The 18,566-nt window shown below is 35.5% G+C and overlaps 2 protein-coding genes across 2 annotated transcripts; both read right to left on the bottom strand.

Annotated features, from left to right (window-relative positions):
• Positions 1–214: 214 nt before the first annotated feature.
• On the bottom strand, positions 215–723 carry LOC149054126 (general transcription factor II-I repeat domain-containing protein 2-like). The gene is made up of 2 exons (XM_089230622.1): positions 498–723; positions 215–429 (listed from the first exon to the last, which is right to left on the bottom strand). Exons 1-2 carry the CDS (start codon positions 694–696, stop codon positions 215–217), a joined length of 414 nt encoding a protein of 137 aa, XP_089086748.1. The 5' UTR covers positions 697–723.
• Positions 724–14,296: 13,573 nt separating this feature from the next.
• On the bottom strand, positions 14,297–15,479 carry LOC149054125 (uncharacterized). The gene is made up of 2 exons (XM_089230626.1): positions 14,402–15,479; positions 14,297–14,322 (listed from the first exon to the last, which is right to left on the bottom strand). The coding sequence occupies exons 1-2, from the start codon at positions 15,315–15,317 to the stop codon at positions 14,297–14,299; spliced, it is 942 nt and encodes a 313-aa protein (XP_089086752.1). The 5' UTR covers positions 15,318–15,479.
• Positions 15,480–18,566: the final 3,087 nt, after the last annotated feature.

Genomic DNA, 18,566 nt, shown 5'->3' with positions numbered 1-18,566 from the left:
CCTCTGTTATATTAAAATTAATATCAATGCCACGAATAATTATTAGCAGCTGGGCAGTATCGGTGATATCGGTACTCTCATCCAGTGCTAGCGAAAAATATTTGAAATCTCGTGCTTTGTTCTGTAGCTGTGTAAGTATGTTATTCCCTATATTTTCAACACGTCTGGTAATTGTGTTTCGTGATAAACTTATTTCCTTAAAAAGTTCTAATTTTTAAGGAATTATTTCTTCAACCACAGTTAAAATACATTTTTTTATAAAATCTCCCTCACTTAGAGGTTTAGTTTCACTAGCTATCAAATTCGCTACTTTATAGCTCGCTTGTACAACATTTGTTTTAGTTGAATTTTGTTTTTTAAATAAATTTGAAACATTTTGGGTGTGGATATCTTTTTTGAATGCTTCTAACTTAGTAACACGTAATTCTCCTAATTAAATAATATTACACGACATTAAGTTTTTGTATAACTTAATTATATTGAAAATAATAGCTTACCTTTTAAATTGCCGAATTTTGCTTCATGTTTTGTTTCATAATGTCGTTTGATATTAAATTCTTTAAAAACTGAAACCGTTTCACGACACACAAGGCAAACAGCTTTTCTATTAATTTCAATGAAAAAGTAACTTATTGACCATTTTTCGTTAAAAATTCGGTAATCATCATTGTATTTGCGCTTTTTTCTGTCGGACATTTTAAAATAGAAATTTTATGATTTAAAATCGATATCACCCGTGCACTATAAAGAGCGTACTGATCATGTTAATGTGTACCTACAACGTGTACCTCAATTTGTAATCTGTGCTATAGTCAATAAAAAAGATAAGAAAATCAGTCCAACATGTACTCCATATTATATTGCAACCTACGATGTGTAACTAAATTATATTAAGATTGAGATTATGAGTACTTTTATATTTGGTGGCCCGCTCGATTACAAATGTTTACCAAAGTGGCCCGCCGAGGAAAAAAGGTTGGGTATCACTGCTTTACATTAAATAGCCACGTGAGCGGCTGATGGTCGGTGTAAATTTGGAATCTCCGGCCCAAAAGATAAGGCCTGAAATGCTTGACTGACCAAATGATGCTCAAAAGTTCCTTTTCCGTAGTGCTGTAATTTTGTTCCGCTTTATTCAAGGTACGTGATGCATAGGCAATAGGCAGGTCATGACCTATTTCACCCTGCGAGATAATACTCCCAATAGCAAACTGACTGGCGTGGGTTGTCAAGATAAATGGTTCTTCAAAGTTGGGGTATTGTAGTATGGGAGCTGATATGAGTTTCTGGATGAGCGTCTCAAATGCCGTTTTGCACTCGGTAGTCCATTCGAACGGTTGGCCTTTCTTTAACAAGGTTGTCATGGGTTTTGCTATTTGACTATAGTTTTCAATGAATCTCCTATAATATCCTGAGAGTCAGAGGAATTGCTTGATTTCGGTTGGATTTCTGGGTACTAGGTGGTCTCTAACACAGTTAATCTTTGACGGGTCTGGTTTCACACCAGCATCTGTTATTAAATGCCCAAGGTAAACTACCTCGCGTCGAAGGAATTGACATTTGCCTGGCTGAAGTTGTAGGTTGAATTTTCGTAACCGTTGGAATACTTCTTCTAACCTTGCTTCGTGTTCTTTTAGATCGACTGCATATATGATTATGTCGTCCAAGTATACAAACGCCTTTGTACCATTCAGTCCTGTCAACATATTGTTCATTAAGCGCTGAAAAGTGCTGGAGGCTCCACATAGTCCAAAGGGCATTCGAACGGACCTTTGTCCGTTGAAAACCCCGTTTTCTCACAATCTTGTGGACGAATTGTTACCTGATGATAGCCACTGGTGAGGCCTAGAGTGGTATAATATTGAGAACGTCCTAGTTGGTCGAGAATCTCATCGATTCTTGGGATTCGAAAATTATCCCCTATCGTCAGTTGATTAAGACGACGGAAGTCCACACAGACTCTGAACTGTGGTTTCCCATTCGCGTCCGGTTTCTTGGGTACTACTACCAGTGGTGCGTTCCATGGTGATTCTGACGGTTGGATGATTTTATCCTCTTCCAACTTTTCCATTTGTTGGACTATCACCTGTCGATGCGCATAGGGAAGCCTCTATGGCCTGATATTTACTGGAGCTGCTCCTTCCGGAATTTTAATATCATGTTGAATTGCTGTAGTAAATGATAGAGGCTCCCCCTCAAAATGGAATAGATCCTTGTAAATTTTACAGATTCACAATAGACTGGCTCGCTCTTCGTGGTTTAGGTGGTCCGTCTGGATAGTTTCGGTTAATTTCGTTATTCGGTTGTTTTCGACTTCTTGTTCTTCTGTCCGTTTACAGAGATGGACACTTGATTCTTTGAAGATGTCATGGCGTACACATCCCAGCTGAGGTGGAGAGAATTTGACTGAATTCTCCGATGGGTTTATTATTGAAATCACTATTTGTCCATCCATTACACGATTGACTATATTTCCCAATAAAATCCCTTTCTCCCCGATGTTCTGCGCGTGAATTATTAAAGTTGTTCCACCTCCTTTGTCCGTCAAGACAGGTACACAAGACTGAACGTGGTTGGATGATTAATGTTGGTGACATTCTCTGAAGATCTGGAGGTTCTGGATGACTTAAAGGTTCTATTGACAATGTGGAGGTTCTGAAGTTCAGGTTTATTTCATTATCTCGAAGAAATGGGGCACCCAGGATCCCTGCTTCTGATATAGGAAAATTGTCATGTATGACCTGAAATATGGCAGTCTTTTCGTGCGTTCCAAGTTGGACTCTTAAAGTGACTGATCCTATGGTAAACATTGGTTGCGAATTGATACCTGTTAGCTTGTAAATAGTGGATTCGTTCACCAGAATATTCTTTTTTAATTCTGACAGCTTTATCATGTTGACATCACTACCGGTATCCACTACCAACCTTATTTTTTCCTTTATACATTGCGTAATTTCGAGCGAGATTGAATTATTTATTAATGTTGCTGAGAAGTTTAAGGCCGTTGCAGACTTAAGACAGCGCTCTGAATTTGCTGAACCAAACGCGGGATGGTTATGTTCGGTTCTTCCCCGTTTCCCGCATCTTGATTTTCAGTTGTGACTTCCCGTGTGCCCTGTTCATTCTTGCTGTTCACATATTTCCTTTTTCTGCACTCTTCCAATTCATATCCTGCTTTTTTACAGTATCTGCATATAAATACTGTTTTCACGACTTGCTTTGAATTCTGTGGTCTACTTTGCTGGCCGGATTTATACTTTTCTCGGTCCCACTGTGATGTTCTGCAATCTTTAGCAAAATTATTGTTTCTGCCACACTTGAAACAGCCCTTATCGGCGCTGTTGGTTTTATTGTAGTCCTCTTGTTTAGTTCTTCTGGGATTAGGTTTCGTTGGCTGGTACTGCTGATTTTTACCACTTATCTGAAGGGCAAATAGTTGTGTTTCCCTTGCCAGATTCTGCTCCGTTTCTTCCTCTAAAGTGAATACTAACGCATCGCTTAATTTATTGGGACCTCGCGCTTTTAATAGTATCCGATATGAGTCTGGTAAGCCACTTATAAAGGCATTTAGTACCTGATTGTGTAACAACCTGTCAATGTTTGTTCCATTAGCATAATATCCCCCCTCCATTGTTGCGACAATTAAATCGTGTATTAATTGCTCCATTTTATTATAATACTCTTGCACCCCTTCGTCAGGGCCCTTTCTACACCTGAGTTATTTCATGTGTAGCTGAGGTAGTTGCTGTTTTGTTTCCGACATTTCCACAATAATTTTCCGGAACTCCTTGTAGGTAGTTATGTCCTTATACCTTATCGACCTAAACGCTCTTCCCGATAACTTTACAATCCGTCTTTGCACTAGTATCTCTATCTGTTCCGGATCGATCATCCTAACTGCAAAATCGCATGCCCTTAAGAAATGATAAGCCTGGTCGAAGTTTTTTCCATCAAAATTCGGTACTACTCGCATTGCTACTTCAATGCTTACCTCAACCTTGTGTGATTCTACCTTAGAATCTGAAGCTATCGAATTTTGTTGGTCTTACATTTTTAATGGTACTAACTAACCTATCCTAAATATATATAGATAAAGTCACAGCTCGTTACACATACATACATACATACATACTCAACCATATACAACAAGAGCAGCCGTGCATCTCAACGACGACGGCGATGTGATCGTAAGGTATTGCCGGCACTCGAACTATAATGGCTTATGGTAATAATTGTCGTGCGATATTAGTGGAATGTTAGGCGGAAAGGTAATAGAAAAATAGAAAAGGAAAATATATGACAGTATTAGTTACAATTTATGGTAATGGTCGGTAAAAAATAATTGGAACCAATTGGATCCAATAATCTGGCGATAACGGATAGTACTTTCCAGTTTGATAGTTGAGGTTCCGGAATGTATGATAAGCGAAATAGTCAGAGTCAGTATCCCAGTGAAGACCGAGAACCTTAACAGATTGATCCTCATTTGGATTGAATGAAGTCTGTTGAGCACAATCCTCCGGCGGTACCTGCTAAGTATCTGAGAACAATTGCTAGTCCATTTTTTCAACTCACACCCACTGGAACGCAGAAGGTTAACAATTTGGTTTTGGATTGACAATAATTCCTCTTCAGAGTCAACACCGACGACTATATTATCCACATACGTTCCATCTTTAAGGATTCCCTTGGTACCTGGTAATCGATGACTTTCTTGTGTATCCAACTCGTGAAGGCATCGAATGCCCAAGTATGGTGCGGAACTAATTCCATATGTCACCGTCATTCATTCGAACTCTGTCATTTCTTCAGTGGGTGAATCACGCCAAAGAATATGTTGGGATGGGCGATCTTCAGGTTTGATCAAAATCTACCGATACACTTTTACGATATCAACGGTGTAGTCGAATACGCAAAAGGATGTCTCTGATGACAGTCTGGAGCTTTGGACCTGTATATAGGACGTCATTTAGCGACAAACCGGAAGACGACCTGGCTGAGGTGTCAAAAACTACTCAGAGCTTTGAAATATCACCATCTTCCTTTAGTACTGCATGGTGAGGGATGCAGTATTTTCCAGCTTGCCGTGCAACTTCCATGTGGCCAAATGATTGATAATCGTTCATAAATTTGCGATAAGCTGCCTATAATTTTGGTTCCTTCATCAGTTTACGTTCTAAATTATAAAAACGTTAAGGGCCAAAGCTCTAGACTCTCCGAGCTCGGGGGAATTAGGGCGAAACGGATGAGGAACACAAAACTGACTACAAGGAGTACGGTAGGTGGTTGTCTCAAATATTTGTTCGCACAGCTGAACCTAACCTAACCAACGAGAGTGGCTGAATCTAGTGCCTTTGAAAAGAGGTGAAATAGAATGAAACCGACTAGTTCATTGACACCGAGTTCCGTTATGGCGGCAATATTTTCCCGAAAAACGTTGACAAACGCTTTCAATGCAGATAATGATTCTTGCGCTATTGGTTTAAAAGTAAACAATTTATCGACGTGAGCGGTAGCTAAAAGTCGTTGATTATTGAAACGATTTAATAACGCTCCCCAAGCTAATTTGTAATTTGACGCCGATAACGGAAACGTTTTAACTATGGTAAGTGCCGATCCCGTTACGCACATTAAAAGATACTGGAACCGTCAAATATCACTTATATCCGGGTTCTCATGAACGGCAGACAAAAATGTGTCTCGAAAAAGAGACCAAGACAAAATATCACCGTTAAATTTGGGCAACTCAATTTTTGGTAACGCGCTTAGCGTTGGTGCGGCTATCGTAGTCGATTGAGAATCTTTTTTTGATAAACGAGATATGACCCTAGATATTGTAGCGTCCCAGCATACAGGAGGACGAATGACTTGTGTTGAGGTAGATGGATTGAGTGAAATAAGTATAACAACTTGATTTGTGATTAATTATTATATATTATTTTGATTGCGATGTAAATAAAACACTATTATTGAACAAGAATTATTTGATTGAAAAATATTCCAAGTCCAAATGGTTAATTTAGAATCTTGACTGGCGTGAAGGTGCTTGCACTGACTGTGGTGGCTAACGTCTGATTTGGGTATAATCCGGGCTCTCCTATATAGTCCTACCCTCTGCGTTTCCTCTCCTATCAATAAGATAAGTATGTGTCCATGGTCGAGTTACGCAAAAGCGTACGCCTGTAATTTTATGATATCGCAGCTTCCCACGCTCGTGCAACCGGTTGGTTCGCATCCTGGTTATTCGCGATACGCAATCTCCATAACCAAATGACATTAATCCTCTCTCTAGGTGTGCCCATCTATACTACGATTTCATATTTAATATTTCGTAGAATTAAACTTAACGATGTCGAATAGTCTAGTAGTTTGGCCTTTGACTCAGTTATTGATGTCCTACAAAACATAACTGGTAGGCGAAATCATTCGCCTCAAGGACACTTGCATACATCTACGTGTATATGCGGATTTATTTGTTTTAGTGGGACGTCAGTACATGGCAATATGATATGCTTTATTTTAAAATACATTTCTGCAACAGACTTGGGGACAGGCTCATCAGCTTCGTTGAATTCCCCGATATTGTCATTCATAATAAATGCATCGACAACAGCCTCCTGTTCTAAACGAAATTTCGTTCGTCGAGCTCACACTTTTCGCCATCACCCAACTCGACTTGCACAGCGAGTGTATGCATTTCACGAATTAATTCAAAATTACGATCACGCATGAAACGTGACCGCGTAATAGCACGCTGAACCTTAGTCACATTAGAAGTAACCGGCATTGTGAACAAGACAAATAAATAAAATAAATAATAAATAATAAATAATAATAATAAACAAATAAATACCAAAATTGAGCTATCCGGCTCACAAGAGCCAAAATTGTATGGTGAGGTAACCTGATTAGAGCAGCCGTGCAACTCGACGGCGACGGTGATGTGATCGTCAGGTATTGCCCGCAATCAAACTATAATGGCGTATGGTAATTGTCGTGCGATGTTAGTGAACTGTAAAGCGGAAAGGTAATAGAAAAGGAAAACATATTATGACAGTATAAATTACGATTTATTGTAATGTTCGGTAAAAAATAATTGTATGCATTTAAAACTAGTGTTAGTAAATATATGCGCACGTTCACAATACGAACGGCAAAAATAAATATGTAGGAATAAAATAACAATATAAAAAACTTTGCGAATAAATAAATACGGTAGGTAGGTAAACAACAAGATATATAGTACGTGTGTACGACTTGATAGCGGAAAGACTGATGGCGGCGGGACTGATAGCGGTGGGTGTGATAGCAGCGCGTGTTGACAACCGATGATGCTACAGTTGTCCCGGTACGACGATAGTGAGGAACCTGCTGAAGGTGGTTGATCAGCTGCGACGAAACTCCACAACATCGACTTGGACCAAAAAACAGTGGACGGACCGCCAGACTCAATACGTCAGGAACGCGGCGGATCACACTCGCACACAGCGGGTGGGCGATAATGGTGGAATACTACGGTTTTGGCACGGGCGGCCACAACACGCGATTTGTGTGTGTAACGAGGGGCACGACATGGAACAATAAAACAGCACAGATGTTGCGAACCAGTTATGGAGCTCGGTTGACAAGGGTCGAATCAAATGAATTTAACACAGTAGTCAATTTAAATATTATTATAGATTTATTGACAGATTAGTATTTTTAACAAGTTTATTCTAAACACTCCGAGTAATGTACAACTTAAGACAAATATCTCTAGCATGAATACTGTCAACTAGTCGTCACGCAGAAATAGTGTGTCGAGATCGCCCTACGAGCGTCTTTATATAGGAAAGACAACAGTCAGAATGCATTGTCTTTCTACAAGGTCCCACTTGAGTATTCGCAGTGGGCTTTTCGATATACTTTTAGAAACTAACTTTTCCTTGTGTTCATTACGTGATACATTTGTACATGTACAACACGTACATCCTGTGAATACTTTCTAAACAATATATGTGTGGTCTCAGACCTTGTGGCCATTGCAACACAGACGGCTCAACCGCACGGAAAGCCAAGATGGCGTTACTGATGACGACGGCACGCTGGGTCGCAGTAGTCACATAAACTCCGGCCTACGGAAAAAAAGGTATTGGCAAGACGGCTCAGGATCGGCAACTAGCGACTCGTGACTATTGTAATGCGACTAAAAGCAGTAAGCACGGCCACGGGCTAGCTTGCGGTGGGGTAAAGACCGTAGGCGGCACGCCGATAACGGTTCCCTCTCCGGAGATATCGGAATGGTCGCGCGGTGAGTGTGGTATCGAAGATAATCGTAGCGCAAAGTCCAAGACCGGCATCTCGTACCAAACCATAGACATATAAACTAAATGGACTGCGCGTAGAGAGAGAAAACGTCAGCCAACATTGAGCAAAGGAGATAGAGCTACGAGTTGGAAAAAACAGTGTTACCGTTATAGTGAAACTTAATTATGTGTGAATTGTAAATAAACAATGTTTTTCATTAAGATACCTGTTGATTAATAATTTAAAATGCATACTCCGTTTTCGTTAATTTATGTCTAAGCTTTATAGATTTGTGTTTTTAAATTTTTCATTTTATAATTGTATATAATTTAAAATGGTCAATGTCTGCTGCATTAAAGGTTTTTCCGCAAAAACTTTTTTTTCACCAAGGCATTATGCTGCACCAGTTAGTTTTTTTCATGCACTTTCAATATATTTTTATACAATAAACTATTTTATTTAGAGTTCCATTTGGTGATCTTGGTGTTAAATGGGTAGAATTTATTCATTTATACAACCCATGGTTCAAATTTTCAAAATCGGCAGTGGTGTGTTTTTTTTGTTGTTTTTTTATTGGTTGTCATTTTACTAAAAATGTATACCAAGTATTTTGTCGCGTATCGGTGCAAATATTATCTGATATCGATAGCATTAAAGTAATGACATTATTGTTACCGGCCAGTGAGGCCGACGGTTTTATCGTTGATTTGTATATCATATTATATTGTATCGAATTAGTCGTCGAAAAGTATCGAGCGTGGCATGTTGGCTCATGAAACTTATTTAAATTATTTTAGTTTCAATTGCGTCTAATTATATTATTTTAATATTAGTAGCTAATAAACCTGAATATCCGAAGTAACCAACGGAAGCTTATAGTCTACTCCGCAACATATTTCATTTACTAGGAAGAAAAACACTTAATTGCAATCCTGTGCCCAGTATTTTTAATAACTCAAGTAATATAAACAAACATTTTATGAAGTAAAAAGCAAACAAAAATATTTAAATAGCTTAGCTTTATTTGTACATGGATGCATACAAAATACTTAGTTATTGGCTATTGTGATTTATCATGGAATATAAGTTATTCAGATTTATTACTCCAGGATTTTCCCAATTCATATTGCTGTCTCTCTCATTTATACTGGAACGATAAAACATGGATAGGGGCTGTGGTATGCGTAGTCCATTTAGTTTATATGTCTATGTACCAAACACATAATATTTTATGAATATTATATAATTATAAAATATATTATACACTTATTAATTATTATCGGATATTCTCTGTCGATTATAGAAAACCGTAAGTTGTTTTAATTTTAAATAATTATATATTTTTACAAGATTTATAATTTGCATCTACATTATGTTTAAGGTTTAATCTTATGTTTATATAATGTTCAACATAATTTATATAAGAAGTGTGATTTTATTTTTAAAATATTTGCTTTAAATTCTCAGAGTTTAAAAAAAAAAAAACTGTTAGTCATAATTTATTAGAATTAAATATAAATCTTAAACTACGTATTTAAAATATTTTAATTCTGTGCATGGCCTGATAGTAGATATACAAGTATGAATATGTTATAACTAAGAACTCTATTTCAAATTTATTGCTAATGATTTTTCCACACTAATTAATATGTTTCGAAATTTATATTCTACCGATAAACTTGAAGATTCATTGTAAACATTTCAAATAATTCACATGATTTCCCACTTTAATCATAATATATGATGAATATTTTATAATTATAACATATATTACACACTTATTAATTATTATCGGATACTCTCTGTCTATTATAGACATAAGTAAGTTGATTTAATGTTAAATAATTATTTAATTTTACACGATTTATAATATGCGTCATAAATATATTTAAAGTTTATGTTCGAGCGCGATTGACGTCACGGCGACGCTTCTATATTATTAAAGCTGCTATCCAGCCTCTACGTCGCGCGATCGGACGATGACGACAAATCATCCCCCTCCTTGTCATATTATATTGCCGGCCGATGTCCACGACTCTCACTCGTCTGGCCATCACCGTTTTTTGTTTTTCACCAGCCGCCGAACCTGGCGTGTCTCGTATTTCGTCTGCGGTTCTTTATACTTAGTTTTTTATTTTGGTGACCTCGTGGTCAACTGACCCGTGTTTCATTTTGCTGGTTTTTTATTATACCGAGGGGTGTAGTGGCAACTGTCGTAGTTCCGAGATAGTTGGAGTCAGACTTTGCTCACTACATTCCGGCTTTATTCGAGCGACTATCAAATTATCATTTGTCATCGTCATCATCTCAAAAGGCTGTCGCCGTTCCAGCCTGGACTCAACGGGGAAGCAACAGCTCAGGTTTCACCTTTCTTATGTGTATTAATTGTTGAACATTGAAATAGTATGTGTGTGTAAACAATCAAACCTTTTAATTGACATACTATATTATTATTTATTATTGTCTTTCCGCGTACGGGCCCGCGTAATTATTATTATTACTAGCCGACCCGTCACAGCTTCGCCCGTGATTGGTTGTTTATTTTGCCTTCGGACCACATGATATGTAGAATTTTTTATTCAAATATTATTGTTTATTGTGATCGGCTAGTAAATATAAAAAACGGTTTCTAGCGTTATAAATGATAAAAATAAATACTGATAAAAAAGAAATAATTTATGGTTGATAAAGATTTATTGAAGAAAATTTATTAAAGATTTATTAAAATTTATTAAAGAAAAAAAAAGAATTAAAATATGAATTTTATAAGACTTCTGAGTATATGATGTTTTTTGTTATATTTCCTGTTGAAATTAAAATCATAAGATGATTCGGGTCTCCAGTTCGAGAAAATGCCACGTATAATTGCCCATGTGAAAAGCACTCTGTACGAAGATCTACGCCAACGTACTTGAATGTTTGACCTTGTGCTTTGTTTATGGTAATGGCAAAAGAAACTTTAACCGGGAATTGAAGCCGTTTGAAAGAAAACGGCAAGTCAGAGGGAATCATGGGAATTCTTGGAATAAATGCAATTTCTCCTTTCGCTGGCCCTGTAAGAATTACGGCTTCTATAATATTATTTCGCAACGATTTTATTTGTAATCTTGTACCGTTACATAAGTTCGGTGGTTGAAGATTACGTAATAATGTAATTGGAGCACCAATTTTTAATTTTAGTTTATGAGGAGGAAATCCCGAAGGAGAAAGAGAATTGAGAAATTCTTGTGGATAATGAATAGCATCATCTGTTGATGTAACTGTATCAATAGATAGATATTCACGTGAGTGTCCATCGAATTTTAGAAGGATGATATCATTAATTTCTTCTGCTGTTACATTTCTTGGAGAGATTATAGCTCTTTCACATAACCACTGATCTGATTTATTGGACAGATTAAAAATGTCTGGATAAACTGTAGAAATCAACTCTAACACGTTATTGACCACCCGTCCAATCGTGTGATTGACAGAAATGTAACCATTTTCATTTTCTAAAGTTCCATTTCCAATTTTCAACAACTGTGCTGGAAAAATATCGTCCCCTCCGCATAAATAAACTCTCATGTTTGTTCGCAAATAAAGTTTTTCAACATAGTTCCATATATGGGAAGATTTTAAGCAAGCATTAACGACATCTGCTCGAGTACCTTTAGGGATTACTGGTAAGGTTTGACGGAAATCACCAGCGAAAACGAATGTTATGCCACCCATAAACTTATTATTACACCTAAGATCTTTTAATGTTCGATCAATTGCTTCGATATGTGATCTGTGACTCATTGTACACTCATCCCACACAACGAATGAGGTTTTTTGAAGAATTTTTCCATGAGGGCCATTTTTACGAATCGGACAAACGTATTCTGTATCAAATAATACATTTAACGGTAACTTGAAAGTCGAGTGAGCAGTTCTGCCGCCACTAAGGAGAGTTGCTGCTATACCAGATGAAGCTACTGCTAATGCAACTTTACCTGAGGATCTAATTGAGCCAACAACAAATTAATTAGGAATGTTTTTCCTGTACCACCCGGAGCATCTAAAAAAAAAACTCTTCCTTGATGATTCATTACGCTTTCTGTAATAACATTAAAAGCATATTTTTGATCATTTACTAATTTTGGTAAATTGATTTCTACAAATTCTTGTAATCGGTTATTATCGTAAGAACGCAAAATTGAGAATTCAAAAGGATCAGATGCATTTTCATTTCGAACAGGTGAGTTCATTCCAAATTCAGTTAAATATTTTTCAGACAGAAAAACAACTTTATCTTCTATTTCAATCAAACCTTTATTAAATATTTCATCAGAAAAAGTAAATTGCAAGTCATTTAATCGAGTGCGCTCTGTAAGAAGAATATCTTCACAAAAATCATTTCTGAACTGTTCCCACAAAGATTGAGGTTCAGACGGTTGGCAGAAAACTATGATTATTGCGAATAATTCTCTTAATTTTGAAGGACTTTCTGAAAGAGTTGCCTCCGCTAGAGTATTTTTTCATTGCTCGTCATTTTCTAAAAGCCCAAGAGCAAAACAGGAAGCTTTAAAAGTCGCGTGAATGACTCCATCAAAGGCCTTCAAGCTTTCAAATGAAGTAGGACCTTGTACATAATTTAGTAACAATCTTAAATGGAAGCACTCACTTTGATTTGGGTGAATCGTGTAAATTCTACCAATGGCAGTGTCCATTTTTATTCCTGGCCAACCTGGAACATCTTTTCCCCGTCTTCTCTTTAACCAGCCTCTGCTATTATCCCAGGTGTAATAAGAAGGAACTTCATGATAGAACAGTGTTTTCGCAAAATCATCATGTGAACACAGTTCAAAAAATGCAGTTAGTGTCGTTTTTCTTGGATTTTCAATAACTTGATGAAGATTATTATCATTAAAGAAAACACGCTGTCCATTTTCTAGATGAACAGCCAAGTGCTGAGCTGTCGGATCTCTATCATGGATTTCAAAATTGAAAATTCTCCAAAACGCTTCAGAAGTACATATGTATCGACCATTCAAAAAATTTGTAATCTCATCGTTTTCACGATTAACAGAAAAAGTAGCTCTATCTGATCCTTTATTAATATATTTACATATGTATTTTATCGCTTTAACCGTATGACAGTATTCTACGTTAATATGCGCATTAAAGCACCTAGATAGCACTGGACAATACGGTACAACCCAACGGTTGTCAACCACGATTTCTGTTTTACCACGAACTTTTAATATTGCAGTATAACCTCCATCATCTGGTGATCTCCGTCGGTAAGTCGGATAACCATCATCTCCAGTTTGAGTATCCTTGACCAATTTGTGAGGGTATTTCTTACTACATTTTCCAATATTCATACATGGCGATCTAATATTTAACTCGCCGCATGGGCCATGAATCATATTCTTGCAAACTATTTCATAAAGTATAGGATCTCTGTCTTTGTTTGGTATCTCGGCAGAAATAATTTTATCAATTTCATCTGGCTGAATTTTCGTTTGTAACCACAAAAGAATGTGGCAGTGTGGCAAACCTCGTTTTTGCCATTCAACACTGTAAACATAACAATTTACATCTCCGAAAATATATTTATTTTTTAATACATGCATAAACTTTTTTAGTTTGAGATGAAAAACTCTAGAGATTATATCGTGTCTATCAAACGACTTTTGATCTTGAAATAATTCATTTTTTATTTCCGGCCATTCCGGGTTGCATGTAAAAGTAATAAATAAATCTGGACGGCCAAATTTACGAACATAAGTCATGGCATCCTGATTTTTTTCATGCATGTAACATGGGGAGCCAGTAAAAGAGGAAGGAAGAATTACTTGTTGCCCAACGTTATTAGCATTAATATTTGCATCATTGTTAACAGCATCTCGGAGGTGAACATAATCATCCGCACGTAGTTGTTTTTGATGGTTACGAATAAAGTGTAGTCTTTCAGAAATCAATTTTGCCATCATATCTACGGCGAATTGGCTGAATAATGTTTTGTAATAATGTAGATGATTTAGACTTGTTTCTCTAACCATAAACCTATAAGAATAAAATTGCATGCAGGATACAGTTTTGGTTCGATTTTGGTTATTTTCCTGTAATATATTAATGTGATAACCGTCTTCGCCTCTAGTATACATCAATGGATATTGCAGTGCATCATAAGATCTATTCAATTCGGAAACTCGACTCAATTGTCCACTCCGACCGTGCAGAACTATATCTCTGGGACCTTTATCTTCATTAACTAATAATACAGCTACTTCATCGATGGTAGGTGCATTATATTGACCTCTGTGTTCATCTTGAGGAACTCTGTCAGCATGAATAATTAACTTAAAGTTTTGCAACTCATCAAAAGACCTCGACTCCAGATTAGATCTAAAGCTCTGTATGAGGTGATTATTTTCACGCAAAATTGTTTGCAATGATTCAATGAGACCTCTTTTCATATTTGGAATCATATTTGTTCGAATAGATATTTGATCCGACTCTGACATAAAATATATTTGTAAAAATTTAGCATTATTTCCAATTTCGGGTAATAAACTACCTATTAAATGATGCACTTGACCCTGAATTTTAAAAGAGGGCATGAAGTTCCCTTCACTTATTTCGTTTGCTCCAAACGATGTCATTTGAAACAGAGTGTTATACCGTCTAGAATTATCAAAGAAATGTTTTGATAGAGGGTGAGAATTATCAATTAAACTTTTAATTAGGTCTGGAAGATCCTCAAATTGGTGTAAAACAACTTTACCGTCAGCGCAGCAAAGTCCATGGGTTTCATCTTTCCATTTTTTTGCATGGCACTTAGGACATAATATAGTCATTCGTCCAATTTGAAGCGCTTTAATATTTAAATAATCAATCTCGGATTGATAATTAAACGCTGATTTCATACTCAAAGCGTTACGTTGCTCCTGAGCACGTGTTTGAGAACGTTCTGGTGTGTTATTTTGTTGCCTTCTGTTATACATTCGAGATGCATTGGCAGTTCTTCTGCTAATGCGTGCTCTTTGCGCTCTCGGCATGATAATGAATTGGCCACTTACTCAAAATTTGGGTAAGAAAAAAAGGTAAAAAAACTAAGTACAAATTATGCCAGTGTGCTGATGCCAGTGACTGATGTTCTCTTAGATTGTTTACTATAATGTAATATTACAAAAACTTTAGCCACAGCAACGCGTGGCCGGGTCGGCTAGTAATATTATAATATACAAACATGCCCGATAAACTAATAGCAACCACTATATAATACACTACTTATTATTATTTTAATCTTCGATAATAAACTAATTTTTTTATAATTTAGTTTGTTTTTTTCTAGACAGATGGCGCCACTGTTGTATTTTTGACATACAGATTTCCTACATTTCGGGTGGATTTTCATAAAATATTCTTTCATAATAACCTTGCCCTATCAGTAACCAATAGTAACTATATGTCATACAATAAGTTTACCATATGTTTCCATTTTATATAAGAACAACTCATCTTCTTTGGATCTGCAACCTATAGAACCGTAACAACTAAAAATATTTAGTATATTTTTTGGCCGAAAGAGGGCGCCACTACTTTGATTCTGTTTTTGATTTTGTATGAACTTTATACTTTTTTTTTATTGAAAAAAGTGTTACTATAACCTTCAGCGGAGTGTCGGGTTTCAGCCAAAAAAAATTTCAACCAAATCGGTTCAGTAGTTTTCTCGGTTAGCGCGGTCTAAGAAAAACCCTTACAATTTTATATAATAGTATAGATTATTATATATATATTTATTGTTGACAATATATGTCTGGCGCCTATATTAGTTAATATTCAGTAATTTGTTATTATATTATATATATTAACCCTTTTTTGTACGCCGTGGGAGATCCCACCCCCGTCCATCACTACGCGAGTCGTTTGCGCTAACCGCGATATTAAAAGTAGGAGCGCACGGCGAACAGTTTAATCTTATATTTATATAATATTCAACATAATTTAGAAAAGAGGTGTAATTTTATTTTTTAATAATTTTATTCAATTTTCCGTTTAAAAAAAAAAAAAAAACTGTTTGTTATAATTTATTATAATTAAATATTCACATTAGTCTACGAATTTATAATATTTAAGTCTATGCATGACCTGATAGTAAACATATAATTATGAATATGTTATATCTAAGAACGATATTTAAAATTTAGTTAAAATATTTTTCTACCCTAATTAATATGTTTTAAAATTTATATTCTACCTGTTTCGCCAACGCAAAACTTACCTTGATTGGCTCGTGAGTGGCGATGATTCGTGCTCTGAAGGGACGGATAGGGTATACAAAATAATACAAATATATAAATTAATAAAATAATTAAACCGAATAAAAATAATACAAATAATTGCCTAACTGGCACGATCAAAGCCTAATCGTCTTAGACATATTATATAATAACATCAAAATATAAATATAAAATTAAAGAAACGATACCGTAAGGCAGTAGTTCTCAACCTTTTTTGATTCATGTCACCTTTAGCCACTAGAATCAAACACTGCGTCACACTAACATCAAAATAATAAACAATCTTAGCTGTATATTTATTACCAGGTACACGTGTTTATCGGACCAAAAGATTAAATATAAATAATACAAACTATTATAAAGATACGAACTTTGAGGTATGTTTTGTACATGACAGTGGTGGTATAGATGTATAATATATTTATTATAAGAAATTATATGACTGTTTTCGGAAAAATTAATTTTTTAATTTTTTTTTTCTTGCTAAAATTCTGCGTCACCCCTAAGCTAGGTCCATGTCACCCTTAGGTGACATGTCACCTCAGTTCAGAACTACTGCCGTAAGGAATGATGAGAATTCAGACATCCTTTCTTCGTTGGCTGGAACTGCCGACGACGAGACGAACGATGTATGGCACCGGAATTGGTGGCAATACAATAGGTATTGATGTCAAAACTGACGGAGCCAGAACTGGTCACCAAATCAATACACAGGAAGCGGAAACTGGATGTAGATATACTTGCCGGACTACACAGGGGTCAAAACTGACCGTCGATATCATCCGTTGCATAAAAATATAATTAAACGGCAAATACGAGTACGTGAAGGATCTCACGTGGTTTTTGTTCGGCACGAAAAGTTTGTATTAAACTTAAAAGTAACAACAACGGACGACTCTCACGAGTGGGAGCGTAACAACAACAACAACAACTAACCGACGCTGTCTTGCCGGACGCCGTACGTTCCAGCTGAACTGACGGCGCTTGATCTCTCGATCAAGGGCGGTGTTCGTAATCATCGACCGACAACACGATAATAACTTGCGCAAACACTACCAAAAAACATGAAAATTAATTTCAAACATTTAAAATAAATCATTTGATTTTCCAGATTAACCATAAAATTTGATGAATATTTTAGAATTAAAAAATATATTATACACTTATTAATTATTATCGGATATTCATTGTCAATTATAGCACAATGTAAGTTGATTAAATTTTATATAATTATTAAATTTTACACAAATAATAATAAGCATCTTAAATATGTTTAAAAATTAATTTTATGTCTATATAATATTCAACATAATTTAGATAAGAAGTGTAATTTTATTTTTGAAATATCTGCATTCAATTTTCAGAATTACAAAAAAAAAAACTGTTAGTCATAATTTATCAGAATTAAATATATGTAAAACTTAAACTACGTATTTAAAATATTTTAATTCTGTGCATGGCCTGATAGTAGATATACAAGTATGAATATGTTATATCTAAGAACTCTATTTAAAATTTATTGCTAATGATTTTTCTACACTAAATAATATGTTCGAAATTTATATTCTACCGATAAACTCGAAGATTCATTGTAAACATTTCAAATAATTCATTTGACTTTCCACTTTAATCATAAAATTTGATGAAAATCTTATAATTAATAAATATATTATACACTTATTAATTATTATTGGGTATTATCTGTCTATTATAGGGATAGGTAAGTTGAAGTAATTATATATGATTGTTTAATTTTACACGAATTATAATATGCCTCTTAAATAAGTTTAAAGTTTAATCTTATGTTTATACATATAATATTCAACGTAATTTAGATAAGAAGTTTGATTTTATTTTTTATATATCTGCATTCCATTTTCCGAGTTTTTAAAAAAAAAACCGTTAGTTATAATCTATTATAATTATATATTAACCTTAAACTACGTGTTTGTAATGTTTAATTATATGCATGGCGTGATAGTAGACATATAAATATAAATATGT

Source organism: Diuraphis noxia, unplaced genomic scaffold (assembly GCF_037042655.1).
Source record: "Diuraphis noxia isolate RWA-SAM2 unplaced genomic scaffold, SU_Dnox_SAM2 contig0011, whole genome shotgun sequence".
NCBI lineage: Eukaryota > Metazoa > Arthropoda > Insecta > Hemiptera > Aphididae > Diuraphis > Diuraphis noxia.
This window is presented reverse-complemented; position numbering and strand designations above follow the sequence as displayed.